This window comes from Talpa occidentalis, unplaced genomic scaffold (genome assembly GCF_014898055.3).
Source record: "Talpa occidentalis isolate TD23 unplaced genomic scaffold, MPIMG_talOcc4v2.1 talOcc4.13, whole genome shotgun sequence".
NCBI lineage: Eukaryota > Metazoa > Chordata > Mammalia > Eulipotyphla > Talpidae > Talpa > Talpa occidentalis.
Genome location: NW_023601322.1, coordinates 97,475,612 through 97,496,164, shown reverse-complemented (window position 1 = coordinate 97,496,164; position 20,553 = coordinate 97,475,612). Strand labels below are relative to the sequence as shown.

Genomic DNA, 20,553 nt, shown 5'->3' with positions numbered 1-20,553 from the left:
TAGCATTTTTTGCTGTATTAGCCCAAATGGACTAAAACAGTCCCTAATCCCACCACCCAGTTTATTTCCTCTGGAGCCTGCCTCACCAGCTAGGCCTGATGAGCCCTTTGATGCTTAATTTTAAATTCTGATGCAATCCAATTTATCTGTATTTTCTTTTGTTACCTGTGCCTTTGCTGTCGGATCCAGGAAATCACTGCCAAATCCAATGTTGTGAAGCTTTCCCTTGTATTTTTTTTCTGGGAGTTTATAACTAGGTTTTGTGTTTAGGCCTCTGACCCATTTTGAGTGGTTTTTTTTTTTTTGTATCAAGTGTCATTTTATATCAAGTTGCGATGGTCATCATGGGGGCAAGGATAGAATAATAGAATATTGTCTACCTCATATTACTGTTGATATTTAATGGCATAAAAAAATGCTCAGAATATTACAATATAGCTTGAAAAGGAAGACCTAAATCTAAATATACTATGTCTCTTTAAACAACTAGCGACTGGACTTTGGAGTGTGAAATCATCATTAACTTTTGTTTCCCCCTTAACTCTTTTCTATGGTTTTCAACTTTTCTATAGCAAATATCTTTTTTCCATTAAAAATAAAGGAATAATGTTGACCAGTTTATGAACACCCAGCCACAGGCCACTGAGTAATGGGGGTGGTAGCTGGCAGCACGGACCCTGTTTGCTTCAAGGCCTCTAATATCCATTCGTCTGAAATAGGAGAACTTCTGTAGCTCTTAATAAAGCATGCTGCGCATTTATGATGGGGCATTTCTTTAATCTAAAATGACAATAGGCAAGGGTTTTCAAGGTCTAGATTTTTAAAGCTAAACAGAAGTTTAGAGATGCTCTAACTTAGCCTCCTACCAGATGAGGAGAGGGGAGTGTCAGAAGTAACCCACCCACGGGCCCCAGGATCCAGAACCAGGACCTCTTCTCATGCCTGGTCTGGTTCTGCCAGACGGTCAAAGGGAATCGCAAGCAAGATGCTCATTTTTTAAGTTAAATCATGTTGTTTTATGTATTCTTCACTTTAAGCAATTCACTTATTTATCTTAAAATTTTAAGTGACTTGTATATCCCAAGCTCTGTTAAAAGCTATAAGATGAAGAATTTCACCTAAATGAAAAGCTATGTTTGTAGACATTTCCCTGTAAACTTAAAAAAACCCCACAAAACATCAGATCCTTAGCACTGTAAACTGTATATTGAAAAGCACTTTGCTGCTTGATTCTGAGAGTGAAGAGCTTCTTATTCAAAATCTTAAGGGCAGGAGTCACATTGGAAGTGAAAGATTTCTTCTCTAGGAGTCCATGTAGCTGTATGACCGATAGTTTGGTGCGTTCCTTCTTTCTGTTGTCATAACAGGACCTGTAATTGTCTGGAAGCATTCAGTCCTGAACCACACCCTGGGCATGTAGAGGGAAGCTGTAGACAGAAACACCCCTGGGAGCAGCAATCAGGCTGGAGGTGTGGGCTGCTGCCTCAGGCCAGGGCAGCTGGGTCAAAGCTCAGGCAGAGCAGGCTCAGGAGCGATTCCACAACCACTCCTGTCCTGCCAGGAGTGCTGGATGGCTGCTGGGCCTCAGTTTCCTCATTTGTCAGGGCTCTGGAGAGGTGATCTCTCAGGTCGCAGCCTAGCTTCCTTTCCAGCCTTACAGCATCTTGACTGCATCCGAGAACTAATAACCTAACATCCCCTTGCCGCTCAGCAACTTCCAGATGGGAAGTTGGGACATCTGGGCCTGTCCCCCTGCTTTCCGGCGACTTCTCTACAGTGGTGTATCCAGGAATAAATTCAGCTGATGCAGAGGGCACTGACTGAGGAGTAGCTTCTGGGGAGCACGTAACTTCTTTGGTGGGAATTGATTTCCCCTGCTGTGACAGAACAGAGTTGAACTAGATGAGTGCCTCTCAACTCTGGCACAATCTTAGATTCACCTAGAAATGAGAAAAATATGGATGGCCAGGTGCCTCCCAGACCAGTAAAATCAGAATCTGCCACTTGCAAGAATACTCAGCAACCTCTGGAGAGGACCTTGCGGCACTTCCAGCGAAGTCAGAAGAGTCCTGCCTAGGCTGCTAACAGCCACATGAGGGCGCCCTACTGGGACAAGACTCCCCTTGGGGTGAAGCCACTAGACACCCCAGCCTTGAAGGACTCCTGGGCTACCACCTCAACAGCAACCACCCAACCCAGCTGCTGCTGATCCCCTGACCCACAGAAACTACAAGACCGTTTTTTCCCCCCCGCTCACTAAGTTTCAGTAACAGAGGACAAATGCAACCTGCACACAGTGCTGCGCACAGCTTCTTAGTCAGTGGTTCCCAGACCTTGATCTGGATTAGGATCCCTTTGAAAGGAGTCAGTGTTCCTCACAGGATGGCTGTGTCCAGAGCCTCCTTAGGCTGAAACGACCTGGGGAACCATCTTTGATTTTTGTTTTTTGGGTTTTTTTTTAATGAATTTATTATGGAATGTCCTTAGGAAAGCAACATGTGATTTATTTAAAAAAAAAAAACAACTACGTTTCTTCATGCTGATACAGATTTATCAGACCTTATGCAGTTACAGGCTTCTGCTACTGAATTCTCTGACACTATAGCACACAGTAGTCATGTCTACAAAAATAAAAGGCTCTCCTATATTTCTCTCCAAAAATGATGAATAATAACAGAAAATGGTGTAAAAAAAGCCATGTTTTCACTATTTATTCAGTCCTATGGGAGCCAGGATTTTAATCATCACAGCCTACAATTTTCACTGTATCCGCTTTAATAAGCTCGGCGCCTGTGGGAATTAACATCACTGGAAGTCTGGCCAGACCTGCCCTGCGTGGGCTGACGTGCAGGGCTGCAGTGGTGACGAAAACTGGACTCCCCTGCTCCTTCCTGGCGGGGCCCGGGGTTCCTAGACAGTAGTTTTGGGGGTGAGCAATTTCTTTCTGTTTTAGCAGAAACAATCAGCACCCACCAACCCAAGAGGGGGTTACTCGATGAATCCAGGGCCCCTTTTCATTTGGGGCTCCTTACCCTTTGGCCCCTTACCCTTTGGGGCCCCTTACCCTTTGGGGCCCCTTATCCTTTGGGGCACCTTATCCTTTGGGGTCCGTTATCCTTTGGGGTCCCTTATCCTTTGGGGTCCCTTATCCTTGGGGCCCCTTATCATTTGGGGTCCCCTCTCAGCAGCACCAAACAGCACTGCGTCACAAGCGAGACTGTGCCCAGGCGACAGGTGGGCTCTCTACTATGAGGCCGCTAGCAAGGCGCCGTGGTCCCGCCGCCGCGCTGACAGAGAAGCGGGGCGACTCCCGGGCGTCGCGCCCCAGCAGGCGCCCGCCGTTCCCCGCCAGGGCCCGCGCCGGGGGCGTGGCCGCGCCGGCCCCCTTGAGCGCGGAGGCCCCGTCCCCGCCGAGCGCGCGCCCCGCGGCCGGGCCAATGAGCGGCGCGGACGCGAGGCCCCGCCCCCGCCGCCCGTGACGTCCCGGGGCGCGCCGGGCCCGCCCCCGAGCTCGCCGCTCGCCCAGCGCCGCGGGTGCCTTGCGCGCGGGTCTCGTCGCCGTCGCCGCCGGCGCCTCCGCCTCCGTCATGGCTTTCGTGACCCGGCAGTTCGTGCGCCGCGTGTCCTCGTCGTCCACCGCGTCGGCCTCGGCGAAGAAGATCATGGTCAAGCACGTCACGGTCATCGGCGGCGGCCTGATGGGCGCCGGCATCGCGCAGGTGGGCCCGGGCGGGGGGCCCGGGGCGGGCTCGTGCGCCGGCGGGGCTGGTCCTGCCCGGGCCGGGGGCGGCGGCCGGCCGGGCGGGGCGGGCCCTGAGGGGCTGAGGGTCCCGCGGGGCTCCCCTCGCGCCCCGGCCCGGCTCTGAGACGCCGCGAGTCGGGGCCTGGGCGGCCCCCCGCCCCCGCCCGGCCGGGGCTCCGTGCCCTCGGGGTCGCGTTCCAGCCGCCGGGCCCGGGGGCGCCCCGGGAGGGCGGGGGGTGCGCCTTGCAGGCGGGCGTGCGGAGCGGGCCGGGCGCCGCCGCGCCGGGGTGGGAGGAACGAGTTTCCTCTGCCCGACTTGGCTTCCAGAGCCGTTCCGGCCGCAGTGGTCGCGTTACTCCTCTTGTCAGCTGTTCCCAGCGCGCCGCGGCCTTCTCCTCTGGACTCTGGTGCGCTTCCTTTGCTTGCTGGGCGTCCAAGACTAGTCATGAGTTTTATGGCACCCTGGCACGCTTATCTCATCGGATCTAGTGAGGCCCTGGCACCTTTGACCTAGTGTCCTGTGTGCAGAGATGCCCGTGGCGAAGGCGCAGGGGCGAGTGGGAGGGGGAGTCTTTGTGCACCTGCTGGGCGGTGCCCCCCTCCAGCCCAGCAGAGGGGAAGGGTCACCTGTGCCGTCCATTACCAGGCTGCGGTGGTCCTTGCATTTTCAAAAGGTGTTAGTAGCAGTTGCATCCCAGCTCCTATGGGTGATTTTCCTCTTAGCAGATTAAAGTCTTAGCATTTGGCCCTCTGCAGCTTGCGTTGTTGGGGGCAGGTAGTTGCCTGGTTTAGGAGAGTGTTTAAATGGTTCTTTCCCACCAAGTTCACCATTCCCAGCTAGCTTTTAAAAAGATCTTTTACCGTTATTATATATCTTCATTGTCTCCTGCCACCACATTTTAGGCTGCACGTAGGTTGCATGTTATCCTGAGATCTGTGTACTTCATTAGAGATTTTTACCTTCTGCTTTTTCATAGTCTCTCTTTTCTTTCTTCTGAGATAATGTTTCTGGATGTACATTGCCCTTTTTATTGTGTGGGTGCCCAGGCTGCCCAGTTATGATGCCCTCATAATTTGTTGCAAGTGTGTAGAAGGAAGTCTCAGTAATCTAAAAGTTTTACACATTATGTTACAGGAAATTTGGAGAGTTTCACTTGAGCTCACTAGTAATCCCCTGCTGTACTGAAATCTACCTCCCCCCCACTGTGAGAGTGAGCTTTGATGTGGGCAGGCATAAGACAATGTTATTTGTTTTTAAAACATTTTAACAGCCGTATTGACAAGATATTAGGGCCTTATGGCTCCAACAGCAGTATAGGAAATGGGTCCAGAAACTCTTGTGGACCTTCTGAAGACATCAATGAAAGGGGATTAAAAAACTACTTATGTCTAAGTAGAGCACATCACCCCAAATTTGTACAAAACTGATCGCTCAGGTCTTGAATGCTGCGCCATCGTTGGTAGCCTCTATAGTGATGGGTGTGGGCTTGGAGCTGCCATCTGAGGAGGGAGCAGGGATGTTCGGCATGGATAGAGCATAGATTTATGGATTCAGCCTGTGGTCCTTGAGCTGGACTAGGGGGTGCCTCTTCAAACCTTGGGGATGGAGGAGGATTATTTATCCCACAGCTTAGAAACATAATGGAGCTGTCATTCTTAAAGTCGTAAAGACCATAAGTGCATATAGTGGAAGGTCATGAAGAAAAGCAGTTCCATCCAGACACAGCAAAGTTTGAAAGCGTCTCAGCACTTTGCATCATCACTCTAATCCTCATCCTGGGGTCCCTGCTGTCCTGGAGAACATACCCTTGCGTGCTGACATTGCTCGTTGGTGCCCGTGGTGTTACCCGAGGTTTAGCTGATCTGCCTTTGCACTCTGCCCTGCAACATGCAATTCTAGGCAGGATTGCCTCATTCTTTATGCTCCTTGCCCGGCAGCTTTTGGTACTGAGTAAATCTTTCTTGCTTATTGAGTGCTACTGACTAGTTAAAGTGTTTTGAATGTGGATTGGCTCCAGGTCAGTAAGGGGAATTGAATGGCATGGCCCGAATGCTGGCTTGGCCTCTTGGGCTGTGTTAGCCAGGGAAGTTGCTTCTCTGTGCCTCAGTTTACTCATCTCTAAAACAGGACCAACGCTAGTACTAGCCTTGTAGGAATATGGAAGGATGGAATGTCTGCTTGTCAAGCCCTCAGCTTGGCACATAATAGAAGCTCACAGAATGTCAGCTGCCTGCGGGAGTGCTGTCCCCATTCCAGTTGGCCCATCTTTCGCCCCCCCCCCACCCTGTCGTATCCACTTCCGTCCTGATCCTCTTGGCTGAGGTGGGCCTGGAGTACTAAATGGGGAGCGTTGGGTGTGATTCTTGCATGGTTTTGGATGCAAATGTGCACTGATACTGCAGTTTGGTTGTCCAGGGGGACCTTGGAGAAGAGGGAGGGCCTTTTTTTGTCCCGTCCAATGCATTGTAAAACCTCCAGAAGTTACACATTTACCCTAAATCTTGAACTGTTTTTGAAGTCAGTTGAACTTTAATCAAGCTGCTGTTTACAATTTTAATTTTTAAAAATGTATTGTTTGGTCATATGTTCCAGTTCATGGTGAGTAGGATGAAAACTTTAGATTTTTGTGGGAGCTGGACACCTTTCTCAGGCAGTTCCACAGCTGAAGACAAGTAAGGTCTGTGCCTAATGACATCTGAGCAGAGCACAGGCCGTGTGTGCATTTGTATTGTCCAGGAGGATCTGCCTTGACTGTAATTTCTTGTTTGCTTTAAATTAAAAAAAAAAAACCCACAAAATCCCTTAGGCTGCAGGTTAATATTTAAGTCGGGCTAGCTTGTTTGTGTGTTTGCCCATTGCCTGCCCCTCACTTGGTTTGCTTGCTAGCTTCTCTCTAAGCAGACGCTTAAGGACAGCAGAGAAACTTGTGGGGTAGGCTGGGGAGGGGATCACAGGATAGGCTGGTTTTTGTTTGCTTCTAGAAAGGGGACAGTGAAGGATGACAACTGCTAACTGCATTTTTTCAATTTATAGAGAGAGTCTTTTCTAAACTTCGCTTTGTCCTGTACCTTTTTTGTACCTGTGGAGCCCAGAGAGTTGGCAGCTTTTGTTCAGTTAATGGTGAGGGCTGCAGGGGTTCCCTTGGAATGGGGGATTTCTTTGAGCTCTCAGACACCCCTCCTTTTGATTGCATTACACCTCTTCCTGGAGCTGAGAAGGGGTTGGGACTGGGTCCTTTTCACTGAAGGCTTTTGTGTTTGTGTCCCTCTAAAAAGCAAAAAGTGCAGCATGTCTTTTGGAGAGCGCTCCTGAGGCTGTGAAAACAAAGTTGGGGGTGGGGGGGAGCACGCACATTGCAAGGTCACAATGACCATTTCCTGCCGCTGGTGTTGCCCTGCCCTGTTGGTGAGCACTCAGGAGATCTGAAAGCTGCTTGTCTCCCCACCGCTGATGGCTCCCCCTGGTCTCCCCGCTTTCAGTGCTGAATTCCCGAGGCTAGCACGAAGAGCCCCGAGTTGCTCTGTGTGGTTTGGCTTCATTCTTTTCTGTTGCTGCCGTGGCCGAGGCCAGGTCTCCATTGAAGCTTGCTTGCCAACAGCGCGGCGGCCTAGGAAAGGGTGCAGGGGCCCCAGGGGACTGGCCCAGTCCGCTGCCCGCTCTCCTGACTGTTCCTTTTGGTGGAAGGATCTTAGTCTCGGTGTTTACTGTCTTCCTAAAGGCAGATTTGGGGGTCGTCAGCAGGCTCTTCCCTCCTTTCCCACATGGCTGCTCTCTTCTTTCTTGGGCCCTGTCCCGCCATCGTGAACTACGGGGACCATGAAACCGGCCTCTGTCAGCAGGGGGGGTCCTTGGCCCTGAGCCCGGCTGGAGCAGGGTAGAGGGGGGCGCTGACTGGCAAGGAAAAATGCCAAAAATGCCGTGAGATGCTCTTGACCTTGTGGAGCAGAAACGGCGGGCGTCTCCTTCTGGTGTGGGGTTTCCTCGGCGTTTGTCCCGGGGGCAGCCTCGCTGTGCCCTGGCCCTAATTTCCTCTCTCACCCTTTTCCCCTGTTCCCATGTCTGCCTGGGCACACCCCTCATGCCGCACTCTCCCGGGGCCACGGGCAGAGAATGCTGTCTCCCCGGGTTGCTTCTGTTTGCCGTGGCCCCTCTCCCCCCATCCGCCTGCGTCCTCATGCCCTGCTGCTTGCAGCTGCCTGCGGGCTTCACACAGGGAGGCGAGCAGGCCGGCCCGTCTCTGCCGATGGGATCCAGCCTTTCCTGCCCCGGTTGTCGGAACCAGGGATGGAGGCCGCCACCCACCTCTGCCTCCCTCTGCCTTGCCCCCCAGTGCTGTGCGAAGTGGGCGCTCCAGGTCTGCCTCCTGGCTCAGGGCTGGCTGGGGAGCCGTGGCTGCTGTGCAGACCCCGCCGGCCGAATGCGGCGTGACTGCTCTTCTTAGGGGTGCTCTGCGCTGTCTCTGCACATGTTTGGTCAGGGAAGGTGGAATCAACGAGTTCTGAAGATTTTAAGGTCATATTATGTGGGTCGTTGAAAACGACAATCTTAGTGCTCTGTGTACTCGGTTTGGGTGTCACGATGAGATCATACTTAGAGCATTTACAATGGAGCCTGGTGCTTCAGGGTTTATACCGCAGGTCCTCATGCCCTGGCATGGACGTCGTCGCATTATAACTTGTTGAGAAAAAGCACTTCTGCCGGCCGTGGCCGCTGTCTGAGTGAGGCCGGCACATGTTCTCCCCTCGTCGGGTTCTCTGTGCCGCCTGGAGAGTCCTGAGTCTGAGGTGCCTGCAGTTCTGCCTGCACCTCTGGCCCCTGCTCTGCTGGGGAGAGGTGTGGCCTCCGTGCGCAGGGAGGCCCTCCATGGGTGCCTGGAATCAGCAGATAGCAGCTTGACCTCTCCTGCTTTCCAGCCTCAGCCAGAAGCACCTGCTGGTCACCCCCAGCTTCACATTCTCCAGTCATACTTCTCCCCAGAGTAGGTTCAGACTCACTTGCTTAGACTTCATTCATCATGTTCCTGTACGCTGCCGGCTTTCCGGGGCTGCTTCCATGTCTGGCTGTGGCTCTGAAGTTAGGCTTGTGGTCAGATTCCTCCACCCACACCGGGAGGGCTCCTTCCTCTGACATTCCTGGAGCCGGCATCCATACCTGAATTGTGGCAGCCTTTTCACTGGTTCTTCGCAGCAAAAACTAATAGGAAAAGCCCACACACCTAGCAGATGTGCCATTTTTTTTTTTTGTAATTTTTTTTACAGATTTATTTCTTTATGCATACAAGAACTGGGGTACAGGCCAGAGGTGTGAGGGGTGAGAGGATTCACCAGAGACAGAGCGGGAAACAGAACAGGCAGACTGACTGAAATACCTTGCTGAGGAGAGCAGCGGGCGAGACAGGGGAGGTCTGCCACACCATGGGGGTAGCTCCCTGGCTGGCCAGGATGGAACCCGCGCTGCAGAGGCTGTGGACAGCTTCACAGCACTGCGCTCAACCACCTGTGCCACCAGGGAGGCCCAGAAGTGCCATATTAACCTCCCTACAGACTAGTTTGAATTTGTAACTCCTCTGCCTAGAAAGTGTCCATCAAGCACCATCTTTCAGAGACTCCTAAATATAAGTAAAGAGTTGGTTGATCCCCATCTGCTTGTCCAATTATCCCTTCTTCTTTCCAGGATTTGTGGGAGACAGGGAAGGAGAATCCAGGATGGGGTGGGACGGGGAGTTGTTTTCTTTAGAGTACCAAACGAGATGCCTATTGAATTAAAAAAAAAGCACACACACACACACACACACACAAACATACTCAACAGACTTCTCATTTTAGAAGGCACCTTTCCTGGACTTTTTAGAAATAGTTTTTGAAATGTTTAAGTCCAAAAACAGAGGCCTGCCAAGAGATGAACCGGGCCAGCTGGTTATGGCAGCAGTGGTGACTGAAAGTCTCGTGAAGGCCTTTTTCTTTTCTTCTTTAAGTATTTATTTATGCACACAAGAGCTGGGGTACAGGCCAGGGGTATGGGGGGTGAGAGGATTCACCAGAGACAGAGTGGGGAGCAGAACAGGTAGATCCACTGAAATACACTGCTGAGGGGAGCAGTGGGGAGACAGGAGAGGTCTGCTGTGCCATGTGGGTTTCTCCCTGGCTGGGGATCAAACTCGTGCTGCAGTGGCTGTGGATAGCTTCATAGTGCTGACTCTTAACCACTTGTGCCACCAGGGAGGCCCACTAAGGCCTTTTTCTGATCCTTGATGGCAGAGCACACCCAGAGACGATCTTATACCCAGAAGGGTCCCCTGGGAGGGGTGCAGCTGAACTGTGGCTTCTTCCCTCCCTGGGTCGAATCCTGAGAACCCCAGGGCAGGCCTTGGTGCAGCGCATGGGAGCCTGAGTCTTGCACCTCCTCTGGGGGTGGGAAGTCAGAACTTGGGGTGCAGATAGCAGCAGGACTTTGCTATGTAATGTTGGTGGAACTCAGCCCTCCTCCCACAGTGCTCTGCGGGCAGGCGGGATGCCTCACTAGGCCATTCTTACAAATCCCCATTCAGGTTCTGCCTCAGAGACGCTGCTGCAAATCTGGTGATATGTTTGCAAAAACATACGAGCCAGCGTGCTGCTGCTTGGGTGTCTGTGCGGCCCTGTGGCTGGAGTGCTGCGAATTCAGACAAGTGTGCTGGTCACTGGGCCTATTTTTACAGCTCTGTGGCACCCTTGTCTAAAAATACCTCTCTCTGGCAAAGCCTGCCTTCCACCATGGCCCAGAAGACAGGGAGCCAAGGACAAGTCATTTTTTCCATTGCAGACGGCTTGTCCTCACCGTCTGCCAGTGCGTGGGTCACTGTAATATCAGCGGCGGTCTCGATGGGCTGATGGAAACTCTGGCCGTTGGAGTTACAGAGCCAAGAAGAGCCCGTGTTTATTGTGCTAAGGGCAGACGTGTGGGGAAAGGAAAAAACGTTCTCCTTCTTTCGGTGGTCCATGCCGCCATTGCTGTCTCCTTCGGAGAGCTGGGGGACCGTGGCTGGTACCGTGGAATAATGCAAAAAATAAGTGAGATCCAAGACACCGGAGATCAGAAGCCCAAGGACTGGCGTTCCCTTTGCTTCACGTGGAGGCCCGAAGCTCCTCAGCCGTGTGGTGCCAAGACCCCTGGGCCTTCCCCACACCTTAGCCACCTTGGCTTCTCAGCCGGCTTATTCGTTCAGCCAGCAGCTCCTGAGGCCCCATCACAGCCAGGTGGGTCGAGGCACTGGGCCGGCAGAGACGCCTGAGCCTGCGGGCGAGGGGCTGGCGCTTGAGCGGATGACCGCCAGGCCGGTGCGCGCGGGTCGGTAGTTGTAGTGAGAGTTACAGGCGTGCGGCGCAGGGGAGCGGCGGGTTTTTGGCCTGGGGCCCAGAGCATCTTGGGGTGTGAGAGCTGAAGGCGGTACTCGGCGTGGGTCGTGAGGTGAAGCAGGGGAGAAGACGTGGACACTGCCAAGGCCTGGAGCTGAGAGGCCGTAGCAGGTGGGAGCCAAGTGCCAAGTGGTGCTGGCGCGAGCCCTGTGCCCCTCCTCCAGGGTACCGCGTGCCCGTGGGGACGCTGACGTTTCCCGCTGGCCCTGGGGAGCCACCGAAGACTCTGGTGGGACTCAGTGCCTGTGCGTGATCTGCTTTTCTGCTTTCATTCCTGTGTCTTCCTGAGCAAAATAACATTTTTGTATTACATTAGATTGAGGGCGTCTTGAAGGTAGAAAATAAACACGTGTAACATAAATCGATCATTTCAGCCAATTTTTTTAAAGAACTGCAAGTTGTTTTTTTTTTAATTAATTTATTTATTCAAGCACTGGGCACAGTCAGAAGCGCAGGAGGGTGAGAGAATTCACCAGAGCCAGAGCGGGGAGCAGAGCAGGCAGAAGGACCGAAGCACACTGCTGAGGGGAGCAGCGGGCGGCAGGAGGGGTCTGCGCGCGCCATGTGGGACCCTCCTCCGGTGGCCGGGGAGCAGCCGGGGATCGAACCGGCGCTGCAGAGGCCGCAGGCAGCTTCGCAACCCAGCGCTCAACCGCTGCGCCACCGGGGAGGCTCAGCAGTAACTACTCTTACACGCGTGCGTCTGGCTTGTTCATGGAGGCAAGGGCAGGAGGGTTGGGAGGGGGGGCGGGGGGAGGGAGGAAGGAGGACTGAGACAGGTCTCAGTGCTCACACCTGAGCACTGAGACCTGTCTCAGTGCTCAGGTGTGAGAAATGACTAGCGCTTTCTCCTTGGAGTTCCTTGGAGTGAGCGCTATGCGGGACCCTCCAGTGCTCAACCGCTGCGCCTCCGGGGAGGCCCCATTTCAGCCATTTTTAACGGTGTATTTCAGGGGCCTTTTAGCGCGCCGCCCCTCTGTAGGCTGTCAGCATCTCAGAACCCCGCCTCTTGGAAAACTGAAAATCCACACCTACTAAGCGGTGCCTTCCCCGGCGCTCCCCAGCCCCTGGCAGCCGCCACTGCCTGTGTCTCCGTGGATTTGTCCTCGCTGCATCGTGTGCGGGCCTCCTAGGCCTCTTCCTGGATGGCCGGCAGCTGGCGGGCAGTGTAAGGTCGAGCACGTTGAGGCACGTGTCAGTCGTGTTCCTTTTCCAAAGGACAGTGTTTTTAACGGCAGGTGCCCCTGGTGTGTCTGCACACACGGCTTGCTTCCGAGTTTAGGATGTGGCGGCCGTGTGCGTGCGGGCCAGCGAGGCCTGTCGCGGTCCTTGCTTTCCTTCCTTTGGCTGCGTACCTATAAGTACCCCAGCTCCGTGTCGCTTTCCCGGTTTTCAAGGAATTGCCTTCATGTCTCCCGTCGCCAAAGCAACAGGTACATTCCCCTCAGCTGCACGGCGGTTCCAGTTTCTCCATATCCTTACCCACTCTTAGGTCCTGGTTTGGGTTTGTTTGGGTTTTTTTTTCGGCTTTTGATCACAGCCATCCTAATGGATGTGAATAGATGAGAGATTCTTTTACTGTGCTCTGATGGACAAGGTTGCCCGCATGTCCTTTGTGGTTCCCAAAGGCCTCTTCCCGGGCCTTGACCTTCATTTTATTACTGCCCTTCTGTGTGTCTTCCTGTGAGGGAGTGTATGACCAAAATGGTTTGTAAACCGTCTCCCTGAGTGGTCTCTGGGGTATCTTCCTGCCCTGAAGTTCCAGTCTTGACTATCTGTAGCTAGTAAACCTGAACAGGAAGTGCTGTAGCCCACCTTTGACCTTGCAGTGCTTGCAGAACACATGTGCCCGTTCCCCAGTGTGTGAGAGAAGCAGCCTGTGTTGGAGCGTGTCTGTGACCTTCTTTGGCCCTTCCACACGTGTACCCACAGAAGGACGCTGACGCGGGGTCTGGTGCCTTAGGCCTGGCCCATGGCCCCTTTGATAGAAGGTACAGGCTGCAGTCACGTCTGGAGGAAGTGAAGACTAAGTCCATGCTGCAGTCTTGGGGGCTCCTGCGCCTGGCTCAGCCGCCACGCGAGATGGGGCGAGTCTGCTCTCTGAAGGCAGAGAGGGGCCCGGAGCCTGTCTTCCCACTGGTGGTTGACTACGCTCTGCTTATTAGCTCTTTTCTTCCTGGTCTTTTCTAAACAAATAATGTGTTTTTTCATAATTCTACAATGACTTTGTATCAAATTTGTCATTGTTTGTAGCAACGAAACGAATCGTGATTTCTTGAGAACTTAGTCCAGAGATAATTTAACTTGAGGCTTTCGAGAATAGCCTGTTGTTCTGTGTGTTCTTTTTGGGAATGATCAGTGTCCCGGCTGTGCTGGTGGTGGGGCATGGGGAGGACGTGTGGTCGCTGCCCTCGCGCAGGCCCCACAGGAGCGGCAGGTGTGAGCACAGCGGTCACGGGCACAGCTGGCCCCCCGTCCTGTCTGGGTATGACCCAATGCAGATGATTGATTGTGTGGCTGAGGTCAGGCTTTTCACCCCCACGGTGTGACGTTCAGGACACTTGTGACGGTGAGGAAACAGGCGCATTAGAAAGCGTGTGTGAGGAAAGGCCTCGTGGCGGTTGCACCGCACACTGGTGGGGGTGACTGGCTTCTGGGCCTCGGTGGGCTACACAGGTAGCAGTGAGCCAGCGCCTCCTGTGTTAGCCTTTGGGGTGACAGCAGCCAAGACTCAGAAGTGGGTGACGCGGCAGCTCTTTTGAAAAGGTCCCAGGTGTTAGCTGGAGTGCATCCTTAGAGGTTAACGCTGGCTGCCTTTTCCATGTCTGACTTAACTTTCACATCTGGAATTTCTCCTGCATGTTGGATGGTTCGTGATCTCTGCTCTAAAGTGTGTGAGGTTTAACAATACGCTAGAGCCTGTGATCACTTTTTCATTGATCTGCTGTGGTTTCGGGGACGAGATGAAGCTGATTCAGAACAGAATGTATTGGGCTCAGGCACAGTGGGAATAATGAGAAAGACAAATTCCAGGAGAGGATACAAATGCAGGAAAAGGATGTTGAAAGCAGAACCTTGAAGGATCTCTTTGTTTAGAAGCTGAGGTGACTAAGTCAGTTAATATCTCTAAGCAGAACAGAGATAAGAAGTAGAGATAAGGGGCTGAAGGGCGCGTTTCAGAAAGCAAGCCCTCCTTGGCACCGGGAAGGCGAAGAGTAGGCATTGGCTTAGCAACTAGAAGGCCTTTGAGGAGTTATCTGTAATTTCCTACCACAGTGGCAGTGAAGGAGGCCATATTGCTAGGATTTAAGAATTATGTTGTTTGTGGAGAAAGCAGGGGCTAGAGCAGCTGCCTGCAAGCGTTAGGCATCATCTGTGTGCCTGGCATTGGTTTAAGCACTTGAATTGGTGTTCATTTCTTTAATTCTCACAGCAATCCTGTCAGACCAGGACTGTTGTTGACTCTTACGACCAGCAAACCATAGCCAGAGAGGGTAAATAACTTGTTGCAGGTGAACGCAGGGACTAGCCAAAGCAGGGTTTGGCCTAGTCCTGTGGGTCTAGAACTTGTGTCGCACCACCCACCAGTCTGCCCCCTAGTAATGGGGGGACTTTGGTGGCGAAGGGAAGGCCGGCCTGACAGGGCTAAGGACGTCTGAGGGGACCGCCCCACAGGGTTTTGTGTTCATGGGTCTGGAGTGGAATCTGGGAACCTACATTCTGACAAGTCCACAGGTGATGAGGATGCCACTGGCCCAGCACCCCAGACTTTGAGAACCTCTGTCCTGGAGCCACAGGTGCTCTGGGTGCTGTCAGATCACGTGCCTGGGAGCATGCCTGCGATTTGGTAGGCCTGAAGGCTCACTTACTGTGGGGCTTGGACAGCTCAGCTTCTCTCTTCTGTAAAATGAACCAGTGAAGCCAGTTCTGGAAGGACCTTGGTTTAGCGACAAAGTGATACATCTCCACTTAGGAGTTTTTGTTGATATTAATAAGTGAAATAGTTCAGTAAGGCACAGGGGAGAGGGATTACAAAATCTCCCCGTGGATTTCCTGGGAGGTGGTACTTCAAGATCTTGGTAGTCTGAAAGCTGGTTGTCTTGGCACACATGGCAGCATTCCTGTGCTCCCCTAACTGGTTTATAAGAAACAAGTTTTGCAACCAGACTGACCTGGGATCCGAGCCCTGACTTCACAGCCCCACATCCCAGCTGCCTTCGGCGACTGACTCGGTCACTCTGGGTCCCTTTCTTTTGCACAGCAAGGATGATTCCTGCTTCGGCAGGGCTGTGAGGCCCATCAGAAAGTCCTGGAGGACACAGCTCATGTGCCTGGCACACAGTAGGTGCTCAGCCCGTGGCTTCCCTTAATTTTGCTACCTTTGTCCTTCCTCTTTTTAAATGATCTCTCTGTCACTTGTGGGTACATGACCATCACTCTCTAAGCTCTCCCAGCACTCAGGGGTCTCTCAGAGAACCAAGCAAGTACATGGATCCTTCAGAAGGACTTCAGGTGGCCTGTGGCTGCCTCAGCTGACTGAGCTTGTCTAGGCTGAGGGTCTGACGTGGTTTGTGCCACGCCTGAATCTAGCTCTGACACGCGCCTGCAGAAAAGGACTGGAATCATAGGCTCAGAGAGCACTGGACTCATCCTGTGCATTTTATTGATCATCTAATACATCCTAGGCAGGGGCTACAGTGCTTTCTTTGTTATTTTTGTTTGTTTGTTTGTTTTTATTTTTTTTTAAAGATTTATTTATACAAGAACCGGGGTACAGGCCAGATTCGCAGGAGGGTGAGAGGATTCTCCAGAGCCAGAGCGGGGAACAGAACAGGCAGACTGACGAAATACACTGCTGAGGGGAGCAGCAGGTGCGGCAGGAGAGGTCTGTCGCACCTGCAGTGCTTTCTTTGTTCGCTTCTTCACTCAGCGCTATACGTGGTGCTCACTATGGACCAGCATGGGGGGTGCAGAGGTGAGTTGAACAAGAAGTCCCTTGGATGCCGTGACCGTGTCCCAGAGTCTGCTTGTAAGAAATGGTGACAGGGCCTCCACAGTGGCACAGCGGTTGAGCACTGGGCTGCGAAGCTGCCCCGCAGCTTCGGCAGCGCCAGTTTGATCCCCGGCTGCTGGTGAGGGTCCCACATGGTGCACAGACCTCTCCTGTCGCGCCCGCGGCTCCCCTCAGCAGTGTCCTCCATCTGTCTGCCTGTTCTGTTCCCCACTCTGGCTCTGGTGAATTCTCTCTCCCTCCTGCGCTTCTGACTGTACCCAGTGCTGTATAAATAAATAAATAAATCTTTCAAAAAAAAAAAAAAAAGAAATGATACTTCACACTGGGCTGGGGTGCTCTCTGCAGGCAGGCGTAGCCTGACGTCCCTCGACGTTGTGCTGTGATAGTGGTTTGTTGCTTTGAAATAAATTGTGACCCTCACCGAAGAGCTCTGTCGTAAGTGGAAAATGCTGTGGGGAGAATTCATATTTCTCTTTTTTGCCCGTGGTTTCTCCACAAAGACCTGACTCGGCCCACTTCGGGTTTGACCAGGAAGGTCCTCCTCTCCCTGTCTGCGGGGTGACTGCACCATACGGTCTCCTTCACATTCCCGCAAGCTCTGTGAGCTAACCAGGGCAAGACAAGATGCTGTAGAAAGCGTTTGCCACACCAGCCAGGGATGACCACTGGATGAGCCCCCTCACCCCGGGCTCGCCAACCAACCAGAAACAGCGCCAGCAGGGCGGTGCTGGCGAGACCGCGTCTGCGTGCTCCGTCTCCTGCTCCGGTTCCGTCTCCGAGCGCGCGCTCGGTTAATCCGCGTCTCAGCTGACTGTGTGGGGAGAAGCAGCGGTCACAGGGTTTGGTGCCATCTGCTGTTTCCAGGCTCCCACTGGGGGTCGCAAAGCACCTCTCCCGTCAGGGTACTGTGTTTGCCTTCGCACTAAACCAAGAGAGCAGTTCAGGCACCTTGCAGCATCCAAAATTGAGAAAATACTGCAATCATTTGAGGTGGGGGGGGGCCATGGAGCTGAGTTCCCAGGGGAACAGCCACTCCTGATGGGGTGCCGGGCCACGAGGAAGGCCTATGTCCTCTCTCCGCATCTCGGGGACCCACTGGTCGACACTGAAAATGAACCCCAGCTCGCAGGCCCAGCCGCGCCACTTAACCCCTGGCAGTGTCGCCCAGGAGCCCGCGCCTGATGCCGCTCTCGCCCGGTGTCTCTGAGGTGCCCGTTCTGACGCCAGAGTGAAGCAACGCAGGGACCGATCTCTCGGCCTCCCTTGGGGGTGCTCCCAGGGGACTGTGGGAGCTCTGCAAGTCAGGTCCTCCGCTCTCCCCCCCCAGTGTACCCCACATATGGATCCTCACACAGTAGCTGCTGGGCAGTTTTCCTTTTAGGGTTTCTTACCGAGGTGCCGAAGGTTCTGACCTACAGGACAATCCCTTCCTTATCTCTTTCCGCCCCACCTTGTGCCGACCCCTTCCCCCAACTCCTTGAGGAGCAAAGAGGCCCAAAGAGGCATGAGTGACATCTGAGGGTGACGTGGTCCTGGCTGGCAGGAGACTGAGGACTGGAGTCTGGCCTGATCCGCAGGGCTAGGTCAGCAGTGATGTGAACGTGCATTCCAGGGACTTCAGACCGAGGGGGCAGAACAGAAGCAGGAGGCCCCAAGGAGGTGCTCTGCTTCCCTGCCTTGCCAGCTGCCGTGCTCTCCTTGGCCAACAGGCCCCCATTGAGCTGCTGCTCGAGGGGGGGTGTGTGGGGGGGGGCCCCGAGGGGTGCCTGTCTCAAAGCCATTCATTTAATCCCCTTTGGAATCTGAGGTTATTTCCGAGCTTCTGTGTTGGGGGGGGGGTTGGGCAGCAGATCTCCCGCCCCGCCCGCCTTGGTTACCTGCAGCACCTGACCTGTGGTCAGACTCCTCGGAGCAGAGGGGTGCCAGAGCAGACCAGCAGTCAGGAGGAGATGAGGCAGGCTTCCCACACTTCCCACATCCACATCCGCCCTGCCAAGGCCCCTGGGGTATGCCTCACCCCCACGGCCGCAGGGTCTGGGCCCGCACGTGGAACATACTGTCTCGCGTGACTCGGGGGGGCCCGTGCCTAGCCCGCTTATTGGGCTGGTCGCCTGGACAGCCCGTGTCCTGCCCCGCGGGGAGGCAGGGAGCCCCGAGCCACTCACTCCTAGCTGGGTGTGGGGAAACCCACGCCGCATGTGAGCGTCCCAAGGCCAGCCCCGGCCTTTCCCGAGACAGTGCTGTCAGGCTACCAGTGCTCTGTCCTGCAGCTTCTGACTTCACCCTCACTGTTTTTCTTGCTGTCTTGAAATGCGCACCCCAGGATTTGAGGTCCTGGCTAGGTGGGCCCGAGGGAAACTGGTCTTGGGTGGGTGGCATTTACTTTGGAGACAAAGTTTTTTGTGGCCCCGCTACCGGCCTGCTGCAGTCCACGTTTCTGCTGACAGGCGCATCTCTGCGGGCCTCCGTCCTGCAGGCAGGCACGCTCGCCTTGCCACACCGTTGCCCTGCTGGGGCTGTCGGGCCTGGGTGCCCGCCTTCCCTGCTCTTGGCTCCAGGCGGGCTATGGGCTGGTGGGCCCACCCCCACCTCCGCCTCGCAGCAGGTGTACAGATTCCCCTGGGTGGCCAGCGGCGCCCTTGGCATTAACTTCCCTTCCAAACCTGTTGCGTCATTTTAAAAAGTGTCCCTGGGAAGTCTTGCCTTGGGATTTGAACCTCTCTGCCTCCATGCTCCCATTTCTTCCGTTTCCAGCTTTGGGTTTTAGGTGGCAAGTTTCAAGAATGGCACATTGTGGTGGTGGTTTCGAGCCCCTTCATAGTGACTTCTCTGGGCTACCTCATTCGGCTGAAACAGCCCTCTGTTGCGCCCCTGGGGGTCTCAGACCCGCGGGCCTCCGAACGCCTCTTAACACCTGCCTGTAACACCACCAGTGACCTTTGGCCACATTACCTAGTCACTCATTCAGGAAGCTGGGTCCATGCCAGCCTGGAGCTGCTTCGCTCAGCTCCGGAGGCGCATGTGTGGGGGTGGCCCTCCTAAAGTGTCTGAGCGCCAAGGAACTGCTTTCACCACAGCGGTCTTGTCACTCAGTAGCCCTTGGGGGCAGGGCAGTCTGCACATTATCAGAGTGTCACGCCTGAGCAGTTGCTGACCAGACAGCAGCTCGAGCCCAGGGGCTGGGGATGCACGCCCCCAGCGGCTCCCAGCTCCTGGAATGTGGCCAGTGAGGCTGAGGAATGGAAGTTTAAATTCCCATCATTTCAGTAGCCACATGTGACCTGGCAGCTCAGGGCCGGAGGAGGTTACAGGGCCGTGGAAGCTGTCGAGGACACACAGCTCACCCTGGAGGCGGGTGAGAACAGGGCTTGGCAAGAGGTGTCTGTTCAGTGACTGTTGGCTCCTTGGGTTTTCTTCATCTCGCTGTGCCTGCAGTGGTGGTGGAGCGCCTGTGGAATACGCGCCTCCTTCACCTTTGACCTCTCCGCTCTGTCTTGTGCTCCAGGTTGCTGCAGCGACTGGCCACACCGTCATGTTGGTGGACCAGTCGGAGGACATCCTGGTGAAATCCAAAAAGAACATTGAGGAAAGCCTGAGGAGAGTGGCCAAGAAGAAGTTCGCAGAAAACCCGAAGGTGATGTCCCGTCACCGAAGCCTGCAGCCCTCCGCGTCCCCTGCTCCCTGCACCTGGGTTGGAGGGCGAGCTGCGGCATCTCAGCGTCACTGGCTGGTTTTGATTTGTTTGTGTAAAACTCATTTCCCCACGACCTGTGACCAACGCGGTAACATCACCCCCGATCTTTCTGGCGTCCTTGACAGGAGAGGAGATGCAGAGAGCCGTGTAGCTGGGGTTTGAGGTTGAGAGGAAGTTCCTGCAGGTAGCGACCGGCCTGCCCGCCGGGAACGTGGGCGTGAAGAGCACAGGTCTGTCACAGCGCTGGGAGGGCGAGAAGCAGGAAGCCGCTTTGCACTTGCCTGTTAGCAGAGGCTGACAGTCAACACTGTTAGGACAGGGGTTTTTGATGGTGTAGATAATATCTTGCCTGTTTTTAAATGTGCTCTCTGGAGAGGAAAATAGACAGTGAATACTTCTCCCTTTGCCTCAGGAGGCGAGACACAAGAGCTTGAATTCCCGGAAGGTTGAGCCTGTGGCTTGCTGGCACTTTCTCACTGGGCCTTTGCGGTTAGTCGTGAACACGGGTCACCTTGCTTAACCTTGTCCTCCAGCACAGTGGCTCCAGCCTGATGTCCTCGGGGCCTGACCTGGTGGTGTCTGTTTATTCAGGCAGAGGGCGCCGCAGCTGGCTCCCCTGTGCTCTCTGCCTTGTCTCCACAGCGCCCTGCTCGTTGCCTTTTAACATTTTTCTCTTGTGCTGAATTATATATAACAAACATTTTACCA

The 20,553-nt window shown here is 54.1% G+C and overlaps 1 protein-coding gene across 1 annotated transcript in view; it reads left to right on the top strand.

Annotated features, from left to right (window-relative positions):
* The first annotated feature begins 3,539 nt into the window (after positions 1-3,539).
* The window catches only part of HADH (hydroxyacyl-CoA dehydrogenase), a 34,216-nt gene continuing 17,202 nt past the window's right edge, over positions 3,540-20,553 (top strand). Inside the window, exons 1-2 of the mRNA XM_037509577.2 lie at positions 3,540-3,719; positions 19,657-19,785. Coding sequence (XP_037365474.1) covers positions 3,588-3,719; positions 19,657-19,785 — 261 coding nt within the window. The 5' untranslated portion in view covers positions 3,540-3,587. The remainder of the gene's footprint in view (positions 3,720-19,656; positions 19,786-20,553) is intronic.